The sequence below is a fragment of the Corvus cornix genome, chromosome 8, assembly GCF_000738735.6.
Source record: "Corvus cornix cornix isolate S_Up_H32 chromosome 8, ASM73873v5, whole genome shotgun sequence".
In the NCBI taxonomy this organism is placed as follows: domain Eukaryota; kingdom Metazoa; phylum Chordata; class Aves; order Passeriformes; family Corvidae; genus Corvus; species Corvus cornix.
In genome coordinates this window covers 10,469,609-10,492,256 of record NC_046338.1, presented here as the reverse complement: position 1 = coordinate 10,492,256, position 22,648 = coordinate 10,469,609, and the positions used below count along the sequence as shown (strand labels likewise).

General features: G+C 42.2%; 1 protein-coding gene across 8 annotated transcripts in view; it reads left to right on the top strand.

Annotated features, from left to right (window-relative positions):
• The window catches only part of ST3GAL3 (ST3 beta-galactoside alpha-2,3-sialyltransferase 3), a 192,496-nt gene that overhangs the window by 118,737 nt on the left and 51,111 nt on the right, over positions 1-22,648 (top strand). For all 8 annotated transcript variants that reach the window (XM_019291537.3, XM_039555684.1, XM_019291540.2 and 5 more), the window contains 2 exons: positions 2,771-2,865; positions 15,571-15,634. In XM_019291537.3, coding sequence (XP_019147082.1) covers positions 2,771-2,865; positions 15,571-15,634 — 159 coding nt within the window. The remainder of the gene's footprint in view (positions 1-2,770; positions 2,866-15,570; positions 15,635-22,648) is intronic.

Below are 22,648 nucleotides of genomic sequence, written 5' to 3'. Positions count from 1 at the left end.
GGTGGCAAAGCACATGAGCTTACAGCATTCATAATTTCTTAATATTTCCAAAACAGAATTACTTTCAAGATTTATGGGAGCAAAATATCCTCTAACTTGTTCCCTTTTTTCCCATATGGATATAATATTTCCTAAAACTGTTCCTCCTTCTTCAATGAAGCAAAAGTATGAATTAAAAGTCCATTTCCCTCACCCTGTATACAGGAGTATTAAATATTACCAAATAATACTAACTAGTCTAAGGCTATTGTGTTCTTTGCTAGAAAAATCCCTAATTTAAATTTACTTGTAGCAAATACAATAAAAAGGTCAATGGCCATTTCACCCTTCCTTTGGCATCATGTTGGTGCCCTGGTTGCTGCATGCAGAAGGGATAGCATAGAGCATTAGATCAGTCATGCCTTCAGCTTCAGCTGATTTGGGGAACTCCCCTGGGATCCAGAGAGTCCTAGGAGGATCTGACTTCCCTCCTGGTTTAACCAGGCGCCTTGTAAAGGGGAATCTGCATTAGGGAGAGGCACTCCTTACTCCACATCAGACTACTGTAAATTGTCTTTTCCAGGTGTATCACTTGCAAACAGGCCAGTTACTTGCATGTATGAATAACACCAGCTTCTGAGTTAGGCCTGACCTTATGGCCTGTATGTTCTTTCTCATGCAGTGCTTTAGAACAGGTGAACTGAGCTGGCAGAGGTTTTTATTTACAATGTACTTCTTGAATCCTCTTGTTTCTCGAGAAGAGAATAAAACCTGCTCATATAAGCATTTTCTGAAGCATCCAGGTTTTTCCTGGAGACTGCATGTCACAGCAGCAACGAGAGTAGCTTGCTTACCTTATAGAGCAGCCCCAAGGTGCTGGTGAGCCCCAGGCAACGCTGTCATCCCTCACTGCAGCTGCTGCATGGGGAGAACGGGACCACTCCGTGGGATGTGGCTTCTGCTGAGAGTTCAAGGGGTGGCTGTAAGGGAAGGGCTATGAACATCTATGCTGTAGCCCTGCAGTTTATAAAAGCTCTTGCATTGCATGACAGTCCTGCAAAGATTCCTGTTGTTGTTAAAAGGAGGTGGAGATAAGTCCCCGGAGACCCCCCCAGGGAAACATAATAATTATATTTTGGTGCACCAAGATGTGTGAGAAAACATTGAACTAATTTGTCAGGTTATTGAAGTTTTTAGGATATTTTCAGAGTAAATGTGTTACAATTAATACTGTATTGTTCTTTATTTGTTTTTAAATAAGCCAGTGGGGTTTTTTTACTTAAGAGCTTCAGAAGCTCTTATATATCTAACATATCTCCCCCACCTTTTCCCAGATAAAATTATATATATGCTTTGTATTCTCAGCTCTGGAAAAACATTCCTTTCCTTCTAGATCAGCTGTGTCATCTGTGCATCTTGCTTTTATGGTTATAGATGATCTTATTAAAGATTGCATGAGTGGATGTGAAGCAGTATGCATGGGTGAATTTGAGTCTTCTTGTTTTGTTAAATTCTCTTGGTCTCTTTCCCATTTCCAGAGATTCCTGCAACCTGTGATTTACCTTGCATCTATGATAGGACTTCACTTTGATCGGTTTATAATTTAGATTTCATTCCATCCTTCCCTCACTGTGCTGCTACTTGAAATTGTTACTCTGTACCTGGCTGTGGCATAGTGTAGATGAGTTTATCTTAAATCAGGTGGTCAAGTCCAAAGGTTATCTGATTGCTGTAAGAGTTGCACACTGAGTACAGAAACAGCCTGAAGGAAGAGCTAAACCCCTGGGTTACATCTGTCTTGCTCCTATGTGTAGGTTGGCCAAGCTGGATTTATTTCAGGAGCATGTACCTTGTTCTGTAGTGGAGGTGTTCTCTCTGATTCTGAACACATAGTACATTCCTTTTCATGGTGGGATGGATTTTGATCCAGAACACCCCTGCTACTGTTTTGATATGATTGAATGAACAGATTTCTAATAGTATTAGTATACTTTCTAGTGTATATATATACTCAGAAGTAGTCCCATATGGAAGTTAATATTTCTACATTTGCTAATTGTTTCCTTTTCTCTGGCCACTGTAGTAATTGTTTCTAGAAGAGACAAATTTTTTCTAGCTGCTGTGTTTGTGTGTTCAGGGTATAATTAGGATAATGTATTTCCATAATGACATGGTTAAGAAGGACTAGGTCTCTCATTTGTAAGGGATTCTGGATGGACCATAGCTGTTTGACTTGGCAGGAACCTCTCTTGAATCATTTATATGTTAATGAATGCACTAAAGAAGGCACTGAATTTCCATTTCCATTCTCTGTAAACTATGAGCTGCTTCATGATCTCCTGAACTGTTTTCTTTCTTGCCTGTGTGGTGATAGCTGCTGTGTATGTGCACATGAGTTAGGCCAAAGCAGGCTCCTCACACACTCACACAGACAGCACATAAACTGGCTTGGGCTCACAAAGCAGGAAGTGAAACTGCCTAAACCCTGCCTGCAATTTACAACTTATTGTAGCTAAATTAATAGCCAAACAGTAGTGGGGCAGTTCTAAATTGTTGAGTGGAAGTGATTGCTAGGTTCACGACTTGAGTGATTTGAGTGTCCTTGTGGCACAAATTCTGACAGGTTTGTTTCACTGCAGTCATCTTTGGGTAAAAGAAAAATCTTCTACATTACTCTCTTGCAAGTGGCAGTGTATAATCAGCACTTAGGTATGGATTCTCTCAACGTTCTTGCAGAAGTTTATCCTTCCCAGTTCAGGAGTTAATCTCTTTCTTGTTTTGGTTTTCTCAGGTTCTCGAAGCCGGCACCAATGTTCTTGGATGATTCCTTCAGGAAATGGGCACGTATCAGGGACTTTGTACCCCCCTTTGGAATTAAAGGACAAGGTATGAGAAAACTGCAGCTGTTGGAGAAGAAGGTGGTTCTGCAGATGCTTGCCCCATTTTCTTTTCTGTTTTGAAAACTCAGGTGGTCCTTTGGGCTCAGTTTATTTCCCCTGTTTGAGAGAATTATTGTAAATCCAGTTCTCAGAAATGCGGAAGGGTGTTTACAGCTGGACCGTGGACCTCAGAGGCTGGCCATAGGGAAGACGCTTTAGTACATGAGGAGAGTCAGTGCAACAATGGCAGTTTAGACCAACGACCACATTCTAGAAGAAGCATTTTGACATTGGCTGCCAGAGGATCTTGTAGCAGCTTTGGTGACAGCAGCAGAGAGTTCAAACTGCTTTGAAGTACCTTTAAGTCAGTAATTCTCTAAAGAACAGGAAAGATGCCTTGGGCTCGACTGCTGATACCAATCTTCATTTTCTTCTCATAGAAGTTGGGCTACTTATTGACTCATATGACAAATAAGAAAAGTATGTTCAGATGCTTTGATGATGATTTGTAATATGCGCTGTCCCCAGCTGGGCAGCAGGGGCTGTGTCTCAGGCGTGCTGTGGGAAAGCAGGAGTGGTGGTTGGTGGATGAGATGGGAGCCAGTAGCCCACCCAGCAGATGATTTATTTTGGGGTGACAAGCTCCTACCTATCCCACATTTGCTATCACACCCTCTCTGTCTGAGTGGTGGTGGAGCAGAAGGCTCGTGCTCACTGTAGTGATTTGCTGCAGACTTTCTGAGTTCCTGTGTATTTAAGAAGTTTTTGTGGTATTGAATCAACTTTCAAGATTCTTTTTTCCACTGACAAACTCAAGATTACATGTAGTCCTGTAGGAATTGAAATACCTGGTGGAGAAAGAACTGGTGCCACAGAAGGCTTGGCTCTGTGTCTCTCCCTGGAAACAGGTGTGGTAGTTGTCAGAACAATCTCTGATCAAATCAAAGGCTCTACTGACAAATTGCTTTTGGCTTGCATCAGTTCCCTTCTTTGTTTTGTCCATTCCTTGTCCAGTCAGTCTTTTGCAGCTCAATAGGAAGCTAATTACTGTCCTCTAAACCAGCCAGCAGAGTTTGCAGCAAAGAATTAACAGTGGCAGTGCAGGTGGGAGGCTACTGTGACCACAGGAGGGTTTGTCCCCTTCTAAACCAGCACACAAGGTGTACAAAACTCGGGCGAGGTGCCTGGCCAGCGTGGAGGTGGGATTTGCAGGTTACACACGATGTCAGCTAGTCCTAATAAAAATCATTCCGTTAAACTGAATCCAAATGGAGAAATTCACCAAGAGAGAATGACAGAACAGCTCTGGCAGCCTTCTCTCTGGGTTTGTTGCCAGCTTGTATCACCACTGCAATGTTATGTAAATCTGGTGTTTTATATTGGATTTCCTCAGTTAAAAAGAGAAATGAGAAATTGCCATTATTTAAACGGCTGTGAGCTGAAGCCATGGGACGGAAACCGTTGAATAGGTTATTTTTTTAACACCCTCCTGGGATTGAATTTTGTGCCAAGTTTCAGTCTGGAACAAGTTGTGTGTGTGGGAGGGTTGAATTATAAATCCGTGTAGCCCCGGATTTCTAATGGCCGTGCTGACAGGCTGTGAGTCCTAGCGATTCGAATGGCGCCCTTTCATGTTACACATCACTTGGAATTCTTGCATCAGTCTTTTCTGGCTGTCCCATGGGATGCATTTCGGCTCAGACGACTGATTAGATGATGGGATCAGCACCTCATTAGGGCTTTCAGTCAGGGCAATCTAATGGTATCCAAACAAATGATCCAGGCAGGCAGCATGGAGCTCAGTCACGTGCTGGTGCAAGATGAAGACTCTCAAAGCTGGGATGTGCATGGGAAAAGGAGTAGTCAGGGTGGCTGAGAAAGTGTAGAGAGATGTGGCTGTGTTGAAACAGACGGGGCAGGAGTTCTGCTCTGTGTGTTAGGCAGCCCCCTGACACCGTCAGCTGGGATTTCTGACGTGCATCCCACTGGGAAAGGTGGTTGGTGTTCATAGACACCAACTGCAGCTGAGATGGTAATGGGAAGACCTTGCTGAGAACAGTGGTGAATATCACCTGCTGTTTTTAAGTCACTGTGATCTATTCCAAGTGCAAAATGGCTTTTTGTTTATTTGGGTTTTTTTGATTTTATTGGGTTTGCTCTTTTTGTGTGTGTGAATAACAGTTATAGGATGAGCTCACTTTCAGTAATGCTGCATGTTCCAAGGAACTTCTAGAAACTAATCTGTGGTAGCTTGAAATTGCTACAGTTATGAAATCAAGGGATTCTTAGCAGCTTGGAACCTAATCCACCATTTCTGCTTTCTCTTGTTAAAGTTTCTATGCTTACCTAAGTTTTGCTTTGCTTTGTCTCTGAAAAAAAGCTGAATGAAGTCCTTTTTTATCCATCTCTTCGTGTTTACTGGTCTAAGAAAGGACAGTTCCAAGATTGCAAGAATGAATCTTGCAATATTTAGGGGAAAGCAGTTTTTGAGGAGCATTGTCTACTGGGCTGCAGTAATTTGGAATAACACATCTCTATAAATTACATGTAAAAGAGTAGAAATGGCTCAGAAATTTTCAGGGCAAGACTACTGCTCTTTAAAGATTATCGTATCAAGGAGAAGGCAGTATGCTGATCATTTTGACACAGTCCACCAGAGATTTTCATCTTCTTCAATGAGAATCTGATTGTAAAGACAGTTCTCCTATCTCCAGATGCTTAGAAGTACTCAGTACAACATAGAAAGGTTAACAGTGCTTCTTTGTGAAAGAGTTCTCACTCCTTTACTCCAGTGGTTATTTTCTCATTTGGCCATTAGCCCGGGCAAGGAGGTTTTATGGACAGAGTGCTCCATTCTTGGCATTTGTGTGTAGAAGCCCTCAAGGTGAATATGGTCCTGAATATGAAAGTTTTTAGACTTTCCCCCAAATGCTGCTGGCTCTGAAATGGACTATCGCAGTAGGAATACTGCACATCCTGTGTTGGATGGGAAACTGCTGCTATTGTCAGTTAACAGCCTTAGTGATTACTTGCATGCTATGAAAGAGGCACAGAATAAGCAGGTGGCAACCCTGCTGCTTTATGAGCAGGGCTTTGTGAGATGAGGCGTGTGGTAGAAAGTCTTGTGCAAACTCTCTTTGAACGGTGGTTCTGAAGGTCCTCAACAAGGTATTAGAAATAGATTAAGAAGAACTTAAGAGCAGCTGTTTTACCTTTTTCTTAACCTGTCTTAAATGGGCAGCGTTTTAGTATATATTGATATATTGTAGTTGTTGACTCTGTTCACCAAAGATCTGGGCCAAGGATTGGTCCTAATTACTTGATCACAATGCCCAGCAACCTGGGACAAAAGCAGAGTTGAGAGCTGTCAAGAGTGTTGGAACTGATCCAGCAGGTTGAAGCTATTGTTGCATTCATCACAGATGTCTGTAGCCCTTGTGGAAATTCTGGCTTCCTCTGTGTGCAGAGAATAGGGGAAATAATAGGTATGAAGAGGTGTGATTATGTTTTTACACCATGAATGGTCACTACCAGTATCTAGTTCGGCCATTCATGTAACAGTGGCTCTAGGTTTTGCCCAGTGACTTCTGCAGCTGGCTGTGAACCCATGAGATTATATTTCAGAATCTGGATCAAGATTTTTCTGAAGGAAGAATGTCCATGTTGACAAACAGGCCAGTGTCATGTTTGACTGCACTTACTTTTAAAAAATGAGATTGTCTGCCATATCAAACTTGTTGTCTTCTACTGTGGGACTTGACAGAGTCTGGAAACGGGGTTGGCCACTCTAAGTGGTTGGAAACGATGACTCTGTCTCTATTAATAAATAAAGTGGTTGTCCTGTGGTCGTGAACGCTGTTGAGCTCATTGTTCAAACAGATTAACTCCCTGCCCCCCACAAAAATAGAGTGGCTATGTCCAGGCTTCCTATCAAGAAAGGTCAGTGGCCTGTATTAGCCTGTGAATGCGTGAGAATTGTAGAGGAGGATGTTTGTTGGCCCTGGTGAGCACATCTGGGACTGTGCTAACTCTTTAATAGTATGGACTCGAGTAGGACCCTGTGGGCCCATGCCCTGCTGCCAGTGTGTTTACTGGTGTGTTTATAGCCAAAACGTGGAACACGATAAATTGGTCAACTTTCAGAATTGTCAAGAAGATCAAACTGTAACAAGAAGCTGTAACTCTGAAAGCTACAAATGTCAAGGATTCCTGTGGGGGGCAGCTCCAGCTGCTGAGCACCCTCCTGTGTCCCAAGGCTATTGTTTTGGTGTTAACTAGGATGTTGGAGTGCTTCCCATGTTTCACCGTTTGCAAGGGTCTAATTTGCCAGGAATTCTTTCCCAGCACCCACCAAGTCTGCTGTTGCAATATTTTTCATTGAAGAGCAAGGAGACTGCAGCAATCTCAGGCTCTTAGAAGAGTTACATAGAGATTTTTTTAAAATTTAAATTGACATTTCTTCTTTTGGATTTGCACCCTTTCCTAGCAGTGCTTCTGTCAGTGTAATTATGGAGGTATGAACATGCCCATGCTGTCCATGTAGTTGCAGAGATCCTCTAGCATGTGCACTGCTCTCAGGGTTAAATTTGTCAATGAATAAGCAATGGAAAAATTGTTTATAGTGTTAGTAAGGTTATTAATCCCAGAGGGCCTCCTCCCCGAATTTACCTCTGTAGCTAAAGCAAAAGGAAAGAGTTATTTGGAGAAGGGCAACAAACAAGACTGGAGAAATACCTGACTATTAATAGAATTTCTCAGTACATGCGGTTTGAAGAATATAAAAGGCTTTCATAAGAAAGAGTAGCTAGTATCTGGCATCATCTCTGTGTAATGAGGACGGGAGAGTTGCTGCAGTTTTTTTTTTTTATAACTTAAGTGAAAACATATGGCACAGTATACACTAAAAAACTAAACAGACATGATCTATGTAATATCTCTTCCATGCATTTAGTTAGTAATTGTGTCACTGCTTTGCAGAAATTATAGGTCTTCACTTCTACCTTTGTTCCTGCTCAGCTGTTTTGAGCAGAGAGGCTGTTTTGTTGGCCCTGAATCAGTTTGTCTTTGAAGGTGATAGTTATTTCTTAGGCAGCGATTCCGTTGTCACCATCTCAGAATTTCCCTCCCATCAGGACACTAGGAAGCAATTTCTTCCCCATGGTGATAAGAGAATCTTAAGACCATGTTTGAAATGCTACAGTTTTATCAAATGTAGTATGAACTACTGGCCAGGAGACTTCATATTTTCGCTTGATACTGGTGGGATGTCTGGAACTGGTGACACATTCAGTGACAAAGGAATTAAGTCTTTGTCTAGACCACCAATGCTAATGGATGTATTGTGCAATGATTAACTGTTCTTATACTTGGTTTTATTTGGATGTTTTCTTTTGTGTCAGTGCTCCTGGGAAGAGCCGTGGTTCAGTGCTGCTCAGCAGTTGTTCAGTAGTCTCATGGGGCAGAGGTCATTCATCTCCAGTGAAAATGTTGAGTTTTCAGGCCTGCAAAAGCTGGCATATCACAGTGGTTTGGGAGAAAATCTCTCTTTTCATGAATGCTCTTTTTTGCATAGCTTTTTCTTTTACATTGACTTTCTTGGCATGAGCAATACTTAATCTCTGAGAAAACATATTTGGTTGGACATGACAAGTGAAATTTGCAGCTGATTCAAAAAAAAACCATTAGAAAAGTAGGTCTTTTCTAACCTAATCTTCTAGCTCTTTGTAGAGATTGGAGTACCACATGCAGACACCTTCCCTGCATTTGACTGGGTCTGAATGAGGCGTTTTCTGCTTTAATTCTCCAACTTTATCCTCATTTTGTTAGTGGCACTCTGTTGTACAGATGATTTTCCTACTACAAGCATTTTTTTGTTCTTCGTGTCTTACTCGTTCAACAAAAAAGCAGAAGCCATCAGTTATATGTATGTATATGTATATATATATGTATAGCCATTAGTTCTGTTCAGAGTAGGTATTAACAAGATGGTTGTTTCTTCCTGAGTTGGAGGCACATTTCTGAACTAGCTTCCGCTAGAATTTTGCATTTGACCAAAATTGGTAATAGTTGCCATTATCATGTGGGAATATAGATATAAAAATGTTGATGTTCCCCCAGGGAATTTAGCTGATTTCATAGCCTAAAGAAATGAAATGAGAGGTTTGAAGAGGAAAAAAAGCTGTAAGTTTCAGAAGAGGTGGATGGTTAACTTTTCATTACTGAAGAAAGTGTATAAAGGGAAGTTATGTTGTGAATTTTGAAGTTAAATCACTTCTCTTTCTTGAGCTCTCATGATGAAAGTACAACCCTCCAGTGCAGTCCCTTATTTCAATCAAAACCAATGCGTTGCTGTTGAGTGTGCCTAAAGAATAGTCCTGCTCCCAACCCACTGGGAAGGGAAAGGTGCCTCAGGGAGATGCAAACCTTAAGTTTGCAATTAATTGGATGACTCCATATTGGAGTTCTTCACAGAATTCCAATTGCAATTCTTCTTGAATTGCAATTGAAACACGGATATTATTCCTCTCTTCTACTTCCTGGAGAGAGGAGCAGGTCTTCTCTGGCTGTTGTGTTTTGAAGTGTCATTTATTAATGCTTCTGCAAGGATCAGAAGAATTAGGAATCACTGTAGTAGTTATTGAGTTTTTTGGCCTTGAAGATATTGCCTGGCCACCTGTGAAGGGTTATCAAAAACGTAGAGCCCTCTACAACAACTGTATTTATTTTTCTGCTTGTCTTTAACCAGCACACTGTGAATCTTTCAAGGACTGTTTTTATTTGGCGTGAATTTGCCTCTTTCTATAGACTTTATTGCTTCCTGTGCATTGAACTTGAGTTTAGATCAAAATTGTTAATGCATGGTTATTGCAAAATGTTGCCCATTTTTTTGCATAATTGTTTTTTAAATTAATGTTCCAACTTTCCAAGCCCTGGGATTATGTTGGGAACTAAGCTTGTATTCTGAAAAAACAAACTCTTGGTTGTGAAGAAAAGCTTGGAAAAAAAAAATCCCCAAAGGCTCCAAAACAACGATGTAAATGAAGAGTCCAAATGTTATGTATTTTATTTATATCTTGTTATAAAAAAAGGCCTTAAGGGCTTTAATGGAGCTTACATTTAATGCATGCCAGGTTCTTCTAAAATTGCTAGGGAGGATACCATGCACATTCAGTCTTTTTTTTTCTTTTGAGTTGTGTCTATGCAACAGTGTATGCCTCTTGTCTTAATGCCATTACAAATCATCAATGGAGATATTGTGAGGAGCGGCAGTTTTATGTCCTGTTGTTAATAAAGTGCATCTCCAGTAAACCACCTAAATCTGGTACAGCTAGTGACCTCAAGAAACCACTCTCTCATATTTACACACAAGTTTTGATCTCAGGATAGACTCCTCAGTTTGTAGTTAGCTGTTTTTGAGAGCCAGTTCATGTCTTTGCAATGCACTGCTAAATGCTGGAATTCTTCATAGCTGCTTTTTCCTGCATTGGCCTCCTAAAGTTAGCTGATCAATAATAAAAAGAAGTGGTGCAGGAAATTTCAGACACATTGTTGTACCTGTTGTAATCACTAGATTCCCAGCTTCACAAAGATACAAATAATGTTGATTTGTCTACAGCTGGACATGGTGTTTCTGGGAGAGAGAACAGACCATGTGGTGAGACTTGGGTCCATGGCCTCGTGCTGGGCACCAGGGTGGCAAATCACAGAATGAGTGAGGTTGGAAGGGACCACACTGGGTCATCTGGTCCAACCTCCCTGCTCAAGCAGGGTCATCTCAGAGCACATTGCACAGGATTGCATCCAGACAGCTCTGGAATATCTCCAGTGACAGAGATCCCACACCCTCTCTGGACAGTCTGTTCCAGTGCTCGGTCGCCTGTACAGTGAAGAAGTTCTTCCTTATACTGGGATGGAACTTCCTGTACATCAGTTTCTACCTGTTGCCTCTTGTCCCATTGCTCATCACCACTGAGCAGAGCCTGGTCCATCCTCTGACACCTCCCTTCAGATACTGACATTAATTAGGTCCCTTTTCAGTCTTCTCTTCTTAAGGCTGAACAGGCCCAGCTCCCTCAGTGTTTCCTCATAAGAGAGATGCTCCAGACCCTTCATCATCCTTGTTGCCCTCCACTGGACCTGCTCCAGGAGCTCCATGTCTCTCCTGTCCTGAGGAGCCCAGAACTGGATACAGATACTCCAGATGCAGCCTCACTAGGGCTGAGTAGAGGGGCAGAATCACCTCCCTTGACTTGCTGTAAAGATCATTCCTCAAAAGATGTAAAAACTTTTCTGTTAAAAGTCATTCCTCAACTCCCATATGGAGCAAGACCTTAAAGTAAAAAAGTGCTGAAGGAGAAACTTTATACAGAGCTAAACTTTTGGGTAGTGTATTAAAAAAAGTGTATGTACTGGCTTGTGCTTAGAACTTGTTTGTAAATACTGTGACTTGTTTAATCCATGGCATTGGTAGTGTTTAGTTTACTCTCCCCACAAAGCTGACACACACGTGGCATTCTGTTACCGTGGGACAGGGACCCATGTGCAGAGTCTCCTGGCACACTTTATGGGATGTCAATCAACCTCACTCGAGTCAGTCTATTCCCAAAAGCTGGAGCTGATGCCCAGGACCCTGCAGAAGTGCTGGCTGGAGGAGTGGCACCTGGGTGACCACCTGTGGGGATGGGCACTGGCCGTGGCTCCCAGGGCAAACACGCAGCACTGCAGCAACACGCTGTTCCCTGACCCTGAGGCATGGTATTCACACACTTACTGCTGGCACTAGGGGCCTGTAGACTTGCTGGGTTTTGGGGAAGGTGGCTGGTATAGACAACTTGAAAAATTACAGCCTCTTCTCTTGGCCACTTGAGAGTGCACGAACATCCCAATCTGCCTACTTTCAAGGCAGGCAGAAGGTAGACCCTACGAGACGCCTGCAGTAAGCCCTGTGGACTGGAAAGGCCTCCCTTTTTTTTTTTTTTTTTTGGTGATACGAGCAAGAAGTTTCTGCATTAGAAACAACAATTTTAAGTGTTGTTGACATTTACAGTGAAGGTCTCCTCCATTCCTTCACATAAATAACAGAGAAAAAGACTAGAATTGAGACTTAGGCTGGTTCTCACTGTGTGGTCACTGTCTGCCTAATTTCTAACTATTTAGTTTTTCCAAATGTCTGAAAATTTCAGGGTCAACCTGAAGTCAAGATGTACTTGGGTTCAGAGAAATCATGCAGTCCTGAGCTGGCTTTTGAATATTCTGATGTTATAAGGCAAAGTTGATAGAATATGTCAAGATAACTCAGGATCCTTAGATAAATGTAGTCAACTCCTGCTCTAGATGGGAGAAAAATGTGCAGAGGCTTCTTGCTTTGTTTTTATAGTGAAAGTGCATGCACAGTGGTTGATAGATGAATGGGTTAAATAATCTCCCACTCTCCCCAATGATCTAAATTCTCCATGACAAGAAAAAAATGTAATAAACAAGCTATGGCTGCAGAAAACTGCAGTAGATTGCTTGCCCTGCTGATGTGTTCATCTAGACAACTTGGTCTTTCTTTTGTCCTTGAAAAATTTCTTTCAGTGCTTGACTTCCAGTCAGTGGCTGTGCACAAATCCTGTTACTTGAACCAGGAAGGAAGTTTTCTTTGCAGTATTTGTTACGTGTACTTGCACCCGTTATTATCACTCAGTATAGAGGTGTATAAGGCAGACTGTGCTCATCACCCTTTTAGTTTCTTACCCTGAAGAGACCATGTCTCATCAATTAACTTGACATAATGCACCTGCTTTTCTGGTGCCCAATTTTCTTTAGTCACAGCCTGGAGGTGAGCCCTGCTTTGTGTCCTGCAGGTCACTGATGTCTGTGATAGTAGTCTTTGCAGTGCTGATTGCAAGTGACCCTCCACCTTGCCCCAGCTATATTAAAAGATCCTGCCAGTGGTTCCTTATTGTTCTTTATTCCTTTGTGGTCTTGTGCAAGGTTGCAGATCAGCCACAGCAGCATCTGCTGATCCGTCAAACCTTTTCCCAGGAAAATACAGAAAATACAGAAACTCCTTCTGGAGGAGGTATTTTCTTTCCATCCTAGTGCCAGAGTCAAGGTGCAAGTGCAAATGCCCACCTCAGCAACAGTGTAGTAGAGTTCCAGCTCACCCAGAAAGATCTAGTGCCTGTCCCCTGTCCCAGCCATTAGCTTTTCCTGTGAGTGCTTGTAGCTCCTGCTCCTGGCAGACCAGGGCTAGACCAGATGAACTTGATGCCATTTTCGTTTCTGCTGTGGGTGAACATTTGACAGTGAAGTACTTTGTCTTTTATTGAGCTTCATTCAGCAGTTTTGAATGGTAACACTGAGATGTGTGCAACTTCCAAACTTTTTGGATACCACTTATTGTTGGATCATGGGGTCTGCTGAAGAGCTATCTCCTATTTGTCCATTCTTAATCTGTACTGAGCGCTCTATATGGTTGTTTGTTTTGCTTTTGTTTGGGAAGCACCTCCATTCCAAACACTGCCATATCCACTCCTAAAGTAGTTTTATTTCATTTGTGAGCATTCACTAAGAAGGTATTGCTAATTATCTGGCAAGATGAGTAAACCAGAATTATGTGAGTGCATTACTCAACTGTATTCTTTTAATGTTCTTTCTAAAATAGTCCATCGGATGATCTCCAAGTAGTGCATGGTGTAACTTGTGGGTGGTAGAGCAAACCTGGCATAACAAAAGCTTGGTAGATGGGAGGTTGCAGCCCTTGACATGCAATCCTTTGATCTCTTCTCTGAGAATGTGGGAAAACAACGTCAGTAATGTATACTGTCCAACAAAAGTCAGTGCGTGGAGCAGGCCAAGGAGAGGACTGTGGCGTGATGCCATTAGAGGTCACAGCAACCTACTGCTGTTATGGCAGATTTAGGGGAATAGCATTCCTGTCAGAGGGGAAGCCTGCTGCCTATGCAGAATATCAAAAGATATTCTTCAGATGAAGGAAAATTAAGCACCACCACTATTTTGTTATCAAAGTTGCTTTTACCCTTAAAAATTCCCTTACTCCACTCCAAGCTATGATGTTCTGAAAGTAATCACTCCCCAGCTTGTAATGGTTGGCAGGGGCTGTCAGTGCTGCCATGTCAAAAACTTCCCCAGGTCTCAAAGTAACTGTCAGAGTTTTCTGTTTATCACCTTTGTGTGTCTCGCCAGCTTGTTGTCAGGTTCAAAGCTCTTTGGCACATGGGCTGCCTTGAGCTCCTGTGTTTATCCCACACATTTGTCCTGTTCCTGAGGAGGACACCTCCTCAGTGGAGAAGAACAGAACTCTTTATTTGAAAGGGTCTTCCCTAACTGTGCTAATTGCAGTAATTAGTGTCTGTAAGGAAAGCTGTTTATGTTCGATGTAAAAAATCACTTGTTGTAATGTTTCTGTATCATTTTTAGTCTTTTGTAAGGAAATGAGACTTATTTGTTCATTTTGACTGGTGCTTCCTAAGAACTTTTGAACTAGTTGACTGATATATTTAAGGATATTAGACGTATCTGCAATCTCCCAAGCAAAGATGGAAGGGGTCTAATTGTTCACAATCTTTTCCAGTATAAATGAAGCTCAGACAAGCCATATTGAAAATCAGGAAAGGGAAGTGATTGAATGTCCATATGGATTGAGGAGAATTCTGAGCTCATGGAAGAGAAATCATTGCAGGTTACCAGATACAAAGAAGCTATATCTGACATATGAAATCCCTGATATGAAAACAGTTAAATAGCAGAAGAGAATTTCAGGGAAATATATCTGTTCGCTTTGGTTTTGTTCTCCTCTTAGGCATCTTCTTAAGACCACAGTTAGAGTCAGGATTTGGAGGCAGATGCACTTTTTGTCGGACCCAGCACAGACATTCTGAAATCACTGGTACATTTGTAAATACAGACTAGCCAGAATATTGCTGCTTCTTGGCCCTGGCCAAGAAGGGTCTTTACCTGGGTCATGGTAAAGGAGTTTGGAGCTTTATGGGGGAGAGAGGTGGAAAAATTAGGGGCAAATGACAAAATGTGAAGGGAAGAAGACTCAAAAATTTCCATAGCTGATAGAATTATTCATATGTAATCATTGTGCTTCTGCAGCTTAATGTGTTTAATTTGTGTGTGTGCCTATGCTTGCATAACTTACACCATCTGGTTGCTGCACCATTCACTGGGTATCACTGTAGGCTGTGGTTCCATGGGCATTTCTTTATGCAATTGTGGTGCTTTAATTGAAGAAAGACAGACTGATGAACCTAAACTGAAAGTAACCTGAAGCATAAAAAGCATCCGTTTTAACCTGGTTTTCTTCCTGTATTCAGTTCACCACTCAGCTGCATAAAAGCTTGTCTGAAGGCACGCAGTGACAGTGATGCTGGCCTTTGCATGTCTGAAGTGTTTGTGAAGCTGCCATCCCAGGGCAGTGGATATGAAATCACTGCTATAAAATGTACAGTGCTTGTTCCCTGTGACACTCTCCGTGCAAGGCAATTACACACTGCACCAGAATTTGGCACATAACACGTCTTTGCAGGCGTGTGTGAAGGTCATTGTCCAGAGAAAATAGGAATACTCAACTTAGTGTTCATTCCTAATGAGAACCTTTCAGTTCCTTCAAGTAACTGCTTCAGAAGCTTTACATCACATAGTTTCTCATTTCCATTAGCAGTGAGAACTTGTTCCTAACATCTTCTTCCTTTCTCCCCAGATAATCTGATCAAAGCCATCCTGTCAGCAACCAAAGATTATCGTCTAACTCCAGCTCTTGACAGGTAAGATGAGACACTCAGAATAGAAGGAGTAGAAGTGATTCTTTTCATATGTCCTAAATAAATTTTGTTAGACATTTTTTGCCGGAAATTACTGCCAATACATTTGGATGTGGATGAGTAAATCAGGAGCTGAAAATGGAGTTCTCTTTATAGTAAATCTGTAGACTCTGGAGACCTCTGTTAAGTCAAACATAAGTAGGAAAAAGCATTTACCTTTTGACTATTTCCTAATCTATTATTTCATATGTTGTTACAAGGTGTCCTCTTGCCCCGTTTTCAAATTAGCTAATAGCAGGTTTTCAATAAACACTTTGCTCTTTTCCAGCCTTTCTGACAGAGCAACAGGATCAAAAGAAACTTTAGAGGGAAAGAAGGGACTGGCTTATTTCAGCAATGTTTTTCACTAATACCTCACTCTCTCAAAGTAGGAATGTTTGGTTGTGTTGACCAAGCCTGTGCTAGGATGAACAGGATAGCAGTCTCCTGGGTCCTGTGGTATTTGAATTGATGCCTTTAGAAGAAGCTCCTGTGATTCTTCAGTCCTGTTTGTAGAGGTTGTTTCTGAAACTCACTGGCATGTTTACATTCAGCTTCCCAATGATAGTCCTTCAGTCCTTTCTGTCCTTGCTTTTCTGTCATTCCTTCCATTTGTCCTGCAGTTTTGGTTTAGTGCCATCTCCCGGATTAGGGGTAGGATTTTTCAGAAGCTGTCAGAGGTTTTTACTGAGACATGATCTCTTTTCAAAGTCCTGGTAATAATTCCTTCCAGTAGTATTTGACTCAGGCTAACAACACAGTTCCTGCTTTCTAAACACATGGGTTTTATTTCCTGGCCCAGCTCCCCTTCTGCCCACTTTTCATGACAAATTTCATAAGCTTTTCCAGCCTTTCCATAGGTCTCCACATCTCTCATGCTGATTGTAGAGCTTGTCTGATGTAGCTGGGAGTTACTCTCTGTGTGAAAGTTTATTCTTAGTCTTGCACAGTCGATGTGCTAATTTAGGTTTCTTTGAAGTTTGCCTTGCCTCACAGCAGTGCCAGATAGGGTTAGCCTTCAGATTTTGGATTAATTTGAGAAATTATGTCCAGAAGGTAAAACCCTTTTACAAATGACCTTCTTACAGATTTTGCACACAACTGAGTCTCATCCATCTGGGGTTTATCTCAGTTCTGGTTGGAGAGTTAAGATTTTAATCTGTTGAAAAATCCACATATAGACTCTTTCAGAAGGTTGCTCGTAGGAAATTAGTGTTAATGACAGAGGGCAGGTGGAAGATTCTTGCAGTGAAGGTTAATGTAATTGTGACCCTTGCTGCTCACCTGTTTTGTGAGGAGTAGAATGTTTCAGGTTTTTTAAAAGTAGTTTTGCAGGAGATTCTGAAACATAACCACTCTAGCATGAGCTGCTCACCTTGGTTTGTGCTCTTTATAATGGGTTTGGTGCAGATATAGGAAAGATCTAACACTCAAGCCCCATGAAATGTATGCAAAGTCCCTGAGATACCAAGTGCAAATGAGACCTCAGGAACAGGGTAGTATTTCTGTGGTATTCCAGTAACAAGGTTTGGTGGTGTGTAAACACACAGATATCTGGGGGAAGTACTGTTTCCTTGGGAATTATTGTGATAAATCTGTATCAGTGGATGTTGGTTGTGTAGTACATGTGCCTCACAGTCAAGTACCTCCCAAACCCCTTCCACGTGAGCAGGTCTTAGGAAGGATAAAAATGGAAGTGTGTGTGAGAGAAAGGGACAAGAAAGCTTGGGATAGCAAGCTGCAAGGTGAGAGCCTAAAGGAGGAGGTGGATGGAATTGCAACAGAAGAGTTATTAGGAGAAAGAGCTTGGGAACTGTCGGAGGTGTTAAGGCTGCCACAGTGCTGCTCTAGGACACCAGCTTGTTGAGTAGGGCACAGATGAAGACTTGGGTATGGTTCCAGAAATGTTCTTCAGCTGTGGTCCTCACTGAATTCCAGTGCTGGCAGCAATGGGTATCTGCCATTTTGGATTCCTGAAAAGTTGATGGAGCAGACTGGTGGAGGAAGGTTAGCTCCTTCCTCATCTTGTCTCAAGCTCCAAGTATATCCTAACAGTTACTCTCCATGGCAGCCCCAGGGTGCTGGGAGCAGAGCCTTGAATTTGGCTACTCCCTTCCTGCTCACTGGTCAAGCAGAAAGTCCAGACCTCTCCCCTTTGCTCAACACCATGGAGCAGCTGGAGAAGGCCTGACTTTAGGGACCGTGAAAGATCCCTTCCAACCCAAACTGTTCTTGGTTCTGTGATAAAGGACTGAGTAAATGTCTTATTGTGGAAGACCTAGATAAGAGACCCAACTCAAGTCTGTGAGGTAAAAGGGGTCATGTTTGGGAGATCTTGTGAAGCCTTCCACTTGTAGGCTCTCAGAAGTCTAGTGGGCTGATTCTAGAAGCATGAAAAAGGCTCCAGGTTCACCCTCTTTTCAGCAAGGAGTTACACCAACATTTTCTCTGTTGGCAAAGCCAGTCTAAGAAGCCATATTTGCTGCTGCTGCTGCCCTTCTCCTTGTGCTGCTGCTGTTGTTTGAAAAGGGACTTTAAAGTGGATCAGTGAGATGATCCAGTTTATGAGTTTTTGTCTCAACCCAGGTTATTCCAATGACTTCATTTCCAGAGCTCCCTGTCCACTGAGAGTGTGGGCACAGAGCAGAAGTGGCAGCAGGTGAGGCAGAGACTGGAATGGGTGGGGAGGGTGAGCACTGCCCAGCCAACTGGAATAAGTGTTCGTGTAACTATACACTGGAGGCAGCTTTCCCAGGGGAAGGGTGGGAGAGGCAGGAAAGGTGAGGTCAGAGCAGTACATGAGAGCATAGGAAGGAAAGAGAGGATTAGAGTTGTATGGTGGAGGATCTCTACACCAAGCCTTTGGTCTTGTTCCTACCCAAGCTTCTCCTTTTCTGCCCTCCTTCACAAAGCTGATCCTTGAGAGGTTGCATTCACTTGCCTCTTATAAGCCCTGGAAATTAACTTGTTTGTTTGATTATCCCTGTGCTAAAGGGCATCCTGATGCACCTTTCCTGACACAATGTACTGACATGGTGCTGAAATGAGGCAAACGTGATCCTTCCGGGTGTGCATGCACTTTTCATCATCCCACAGCAGCTTTGCCAACTCACTTCAACTAATCCCTCCATTGTGTTGTAACTAGCAGCAGCTGGAGGGCATGTGAACAAAGGCTGTGGTTCACACCTGTAACACCACGTACCTGGTGCCCTGCTTTATTCATGACTCCTTATTACAGCACTGTTGTGTTGAACAGTAACCTGCTCCTGCTCCAGGGCAGGGGGTAGGTGAAGCTGCAGTGGCTGAAGCTGCAGTGGCGTTTGGGAGGGTAGTTACAACTCATCCCTGAGCTTGTCTGGAAAAGATTGGAGATCCAGGAACTTTCTCTAGAACCACTGACCTCTTCCTTCAGAGCTGACATGTCTTTCTCCCTAACACAGGTGTTGGTGGGCCTCATCTTTGAAACTTCTTGTCCTCCGTTGGCTTTTCCAGGCCCACTGACATTAATGACATTTTCACTGCTTGATTTAGTGACTCCTCCAGTGGCCTGTCCCTCACTCTGCAAATGGATCAGGGCTTGATTTCTAATTCCACAGCCCATCTGCTGGCTGGACTTCAGTGGATTTTTGGGTTACCTCTCTGTGGTGATGACATGTAAATTTCCTATGTAAAGACATAAATATAAAAACCTGACTGACCTTTTTTGTATTGCCTCCAGGTGGTAATGAAAGAAAACTGAGAGTTTGAGTTATAACTATCACAGTCTTTACTAATGCAGTATATTACCTGAACAAGTGAGGAAGGAATTTGATAGAGCAAGAGAGGTGAGTGTGTCCATCTGGTTCAGGTTGATAGCACCCATTTAAGTAACAGCAGCCAGATCAAACCAGAATATGCTAAGCCTCCTTAAGCACCAGCTACCCTAAAGATGTATTTTTAAATTATTCTGTTATATCTTTCCTCAAAGCCTCCCATTCCAAAATTGCGTAAAGAAAGGCTTTTTCTCCCCGATAAATCCCTGAAGCACTTCGATAAGAGAGGAAGGGGAAGTAGGAATTGCTACAACACATACATGTGTTTACAATGGTATATTGTTCAAGAAAATCTGCATGAATCCTGCTTTTGGTGTAGATGAACTCAACCTTGGAGTGTCTGTGTCAAGAGTCTGTACATCTGGCTGCAGCTCCCAGCTTAGGGCTTTAGGGAGTATCTGTTGTGGAAAGTCCATGACCATCCTTCATACCACCCTGGTAGCAAACTGAAACATGGGCTGTGTCTGATGTGTTCAGTCCTTGAGCTCTTCTGGAAAAGAAATAGAGCTTTGACATACTGTGTAAACAAGCACAAAGGTGTTTGCACGCTTCTTTGTGGAGAAACAATTGAGCTGTAACCGATGCTGCTTGCACTGTGTGTTTCTTCACCCAGAAACTTGCCTGGAGCCAGCAATGACTATGCAGGTTTCCCATGCTTAGGCACCATCAGTAGACAGAGTACATTTGAAAGAAATTTAAGCTGTTAGAAGATCAAAGATGAGACCTTAGGGTCAGATAGTTACTAATGAAAAATCTTATCTGCAGACTTAAGGAAAAAGGAGAATGCATTTAAATATGTCAGAACCATGAGGGTAGAAGAGTGGTTCAGATATGAAGCTGGGCAAAAGTGATTAACCTATCAGTTACAGTGAGTAAAGGCAGATCTATTCAGTTAAGTATTTGTTTCACTTTTGGGGGTAAAGATAGAAAGATGTCTCATTTTACAGCAACAATGAAATACTTTGTGAATTTTTTATTAGTAACTACAAGGATATTAAAGGACAATTGTATGTATTTTTAAGTCAGTAAGCACTGAAGAGTGTTTAAAGAGTTAACTAAAGAATTATTTTTGTTATTACTGTTTGTTTTTTAGCCCTTCTTGAAATGTTTGATAGATCAGCAAATGTTGTGCTATTCCTGGAGAAATATGGGAGATAATAAAGAGATGGTTGTAAGTTGATTAGTTTGGTTTTGCAGGAGAATCCTGCAGAGGACAGAGCTAGGATGGCGGCATAACTGATGTTATGTTACTTTGGATTTGTGGAAATGAAATCTTGCCATATAGAGGATGTATTTTTTGGATGAACTAGAAGCTTGAATGATAAAGGTAATCTCTTAGAGGCACACATTAGTTATTTGTCTCAGTCCATTATGTTCTGATTCTGTACTACACCACTTAGAGGTATCCTTTTTAGAGCTAGGATATGTTACACAGCTTTAAAAAGTTATTGTCAGAGTTGATAATTAATCCTTTAGTGACACCTCTTGTGTAATCCTGCTGGCAGGTGTTCACAGGGGCTAAAACCAGTCTGGAGTAAATGTGAAATTACACTAAGAAAATTTGCCAGAACCAAAGACTGGGAAAGTAAGGAGTAGAAGGGCCAGGTCAGTCTTAGCTGTTTTGTTGCATCCTTCACTGGAGTCAAATCAAAAATCAGACATCACAGAGGTAACAATGCAAGTCATGTTTACAGGATGAAGATTATATTCTGCAAACCAATGACTGTAAGAAGAGGATTGGAATGATATAAGTAAAATCTCTGTGTAAAAGGTACTCTGCCTTGAGCAGCATTAGCTCTGCATGCCGATCTTTCCAGAATCAGTACTTTGGAGATCTGGAGAGAAGTTGAGAATTGTTCAGGGAGGTACTGCAAGAGTGACTCAAGACCTAGAAGAGCTGCTATACTGTGCAAGATGTGATGAGCTCACTCCAGTTTATATGGTCAATAGAAGATTACGAGTGGGCTTTAATCAGTCTGTGAGTCCTGTGTGGGAACTGGGCCATGAAGCTGCTGCAATAGCTTAGGCTGGTGGAACTGGTTCTTTTATCTCTTGTGCAGCAGTTCATGCTCACCAGTCTGTCCTGTGAGAGGAAAATGTTTATACACAGTGCTTTGTCAGCAAGTGGATCTTATGCAGATGTGGAAGGGACTACTGACAGTAGATGGTGCTTTAATTTAGCAGAAAAGCGAAGAAAGCGATTAAGTGGTTTGAAGATGAAACAAGAAGATCTGTATTCAGAATTGCTAACAACATCCTAACAGTAAGAGGATAGAGTGGAGTGCCTGGAGCTTGCAGCATTTGGATTTCAGCATGGTATTCTTCAAAACAGAAAATTCAGAGTCATAGCTGAGAGACAGCTGAGTAGAGAAATTACAGCATTTCACCCAGCAGTCTGTTGTTCAGGCGGCCAAACTTTCCTGTCATAATCATCAAAAGAGTGTATTTCCATCTGAAATGTCACTTGGCCAGAACCGAACTATGTCCTTCTCCCTCCTGCAGCACCTTTTCCTTAAAGGTTTTGACAAAGCTGTTACCATCTTTGTCACTTGCTTTGGTGTACTTGGGGCTGACTCTTCCTTCCCTCTTTGTCACAATATACTGCCTGAACCAGTTCTTGTGTCTGATTTCTCCTTGTTGCCAGAGCTGTATTTTTTTTTTTTTTTGCTATGCCATCATGTATAAAAGTCTTTCTCTGTTGTGGTTTGATTATCACAAACACACTTCTTCAGCCCTTGGGGACACTGGGCTAATATGTCCATCTGCTTGAGGAAGTTTTTTCTTTTGGAAAGGCTCGGATCTTGCAGTGGAACTTTATCTGGGCAGGGGAAGCTGTTCCTGAGCATTTCTTGGTGCTGTTAATTCTGCACGTGTCTCCAGCTAATGGCTCTGTCAGCAGAGTGACCTTCAGTGGTTTAGCTCAGTCTTTTGAGTGCACTCCAGCTCTGCTCTGCAAAAAAGGGATCCCACATAAGTAGAGTTTTCCTCACGCTGGCTCTTTAGACTTACCACAGAGAGGACGGCCTAGAAGCGACCAGTTGACTGTGCCTGCAACTAGGAAGGCTGCCTAGCTCAGGAATCTGCTCCAAACAACTGATTGCCTTGGACCCTTTCCGAAAAAGGCTCTGCAGACACGTATTCCTTCAGTGAACTACCAGAGATGGAG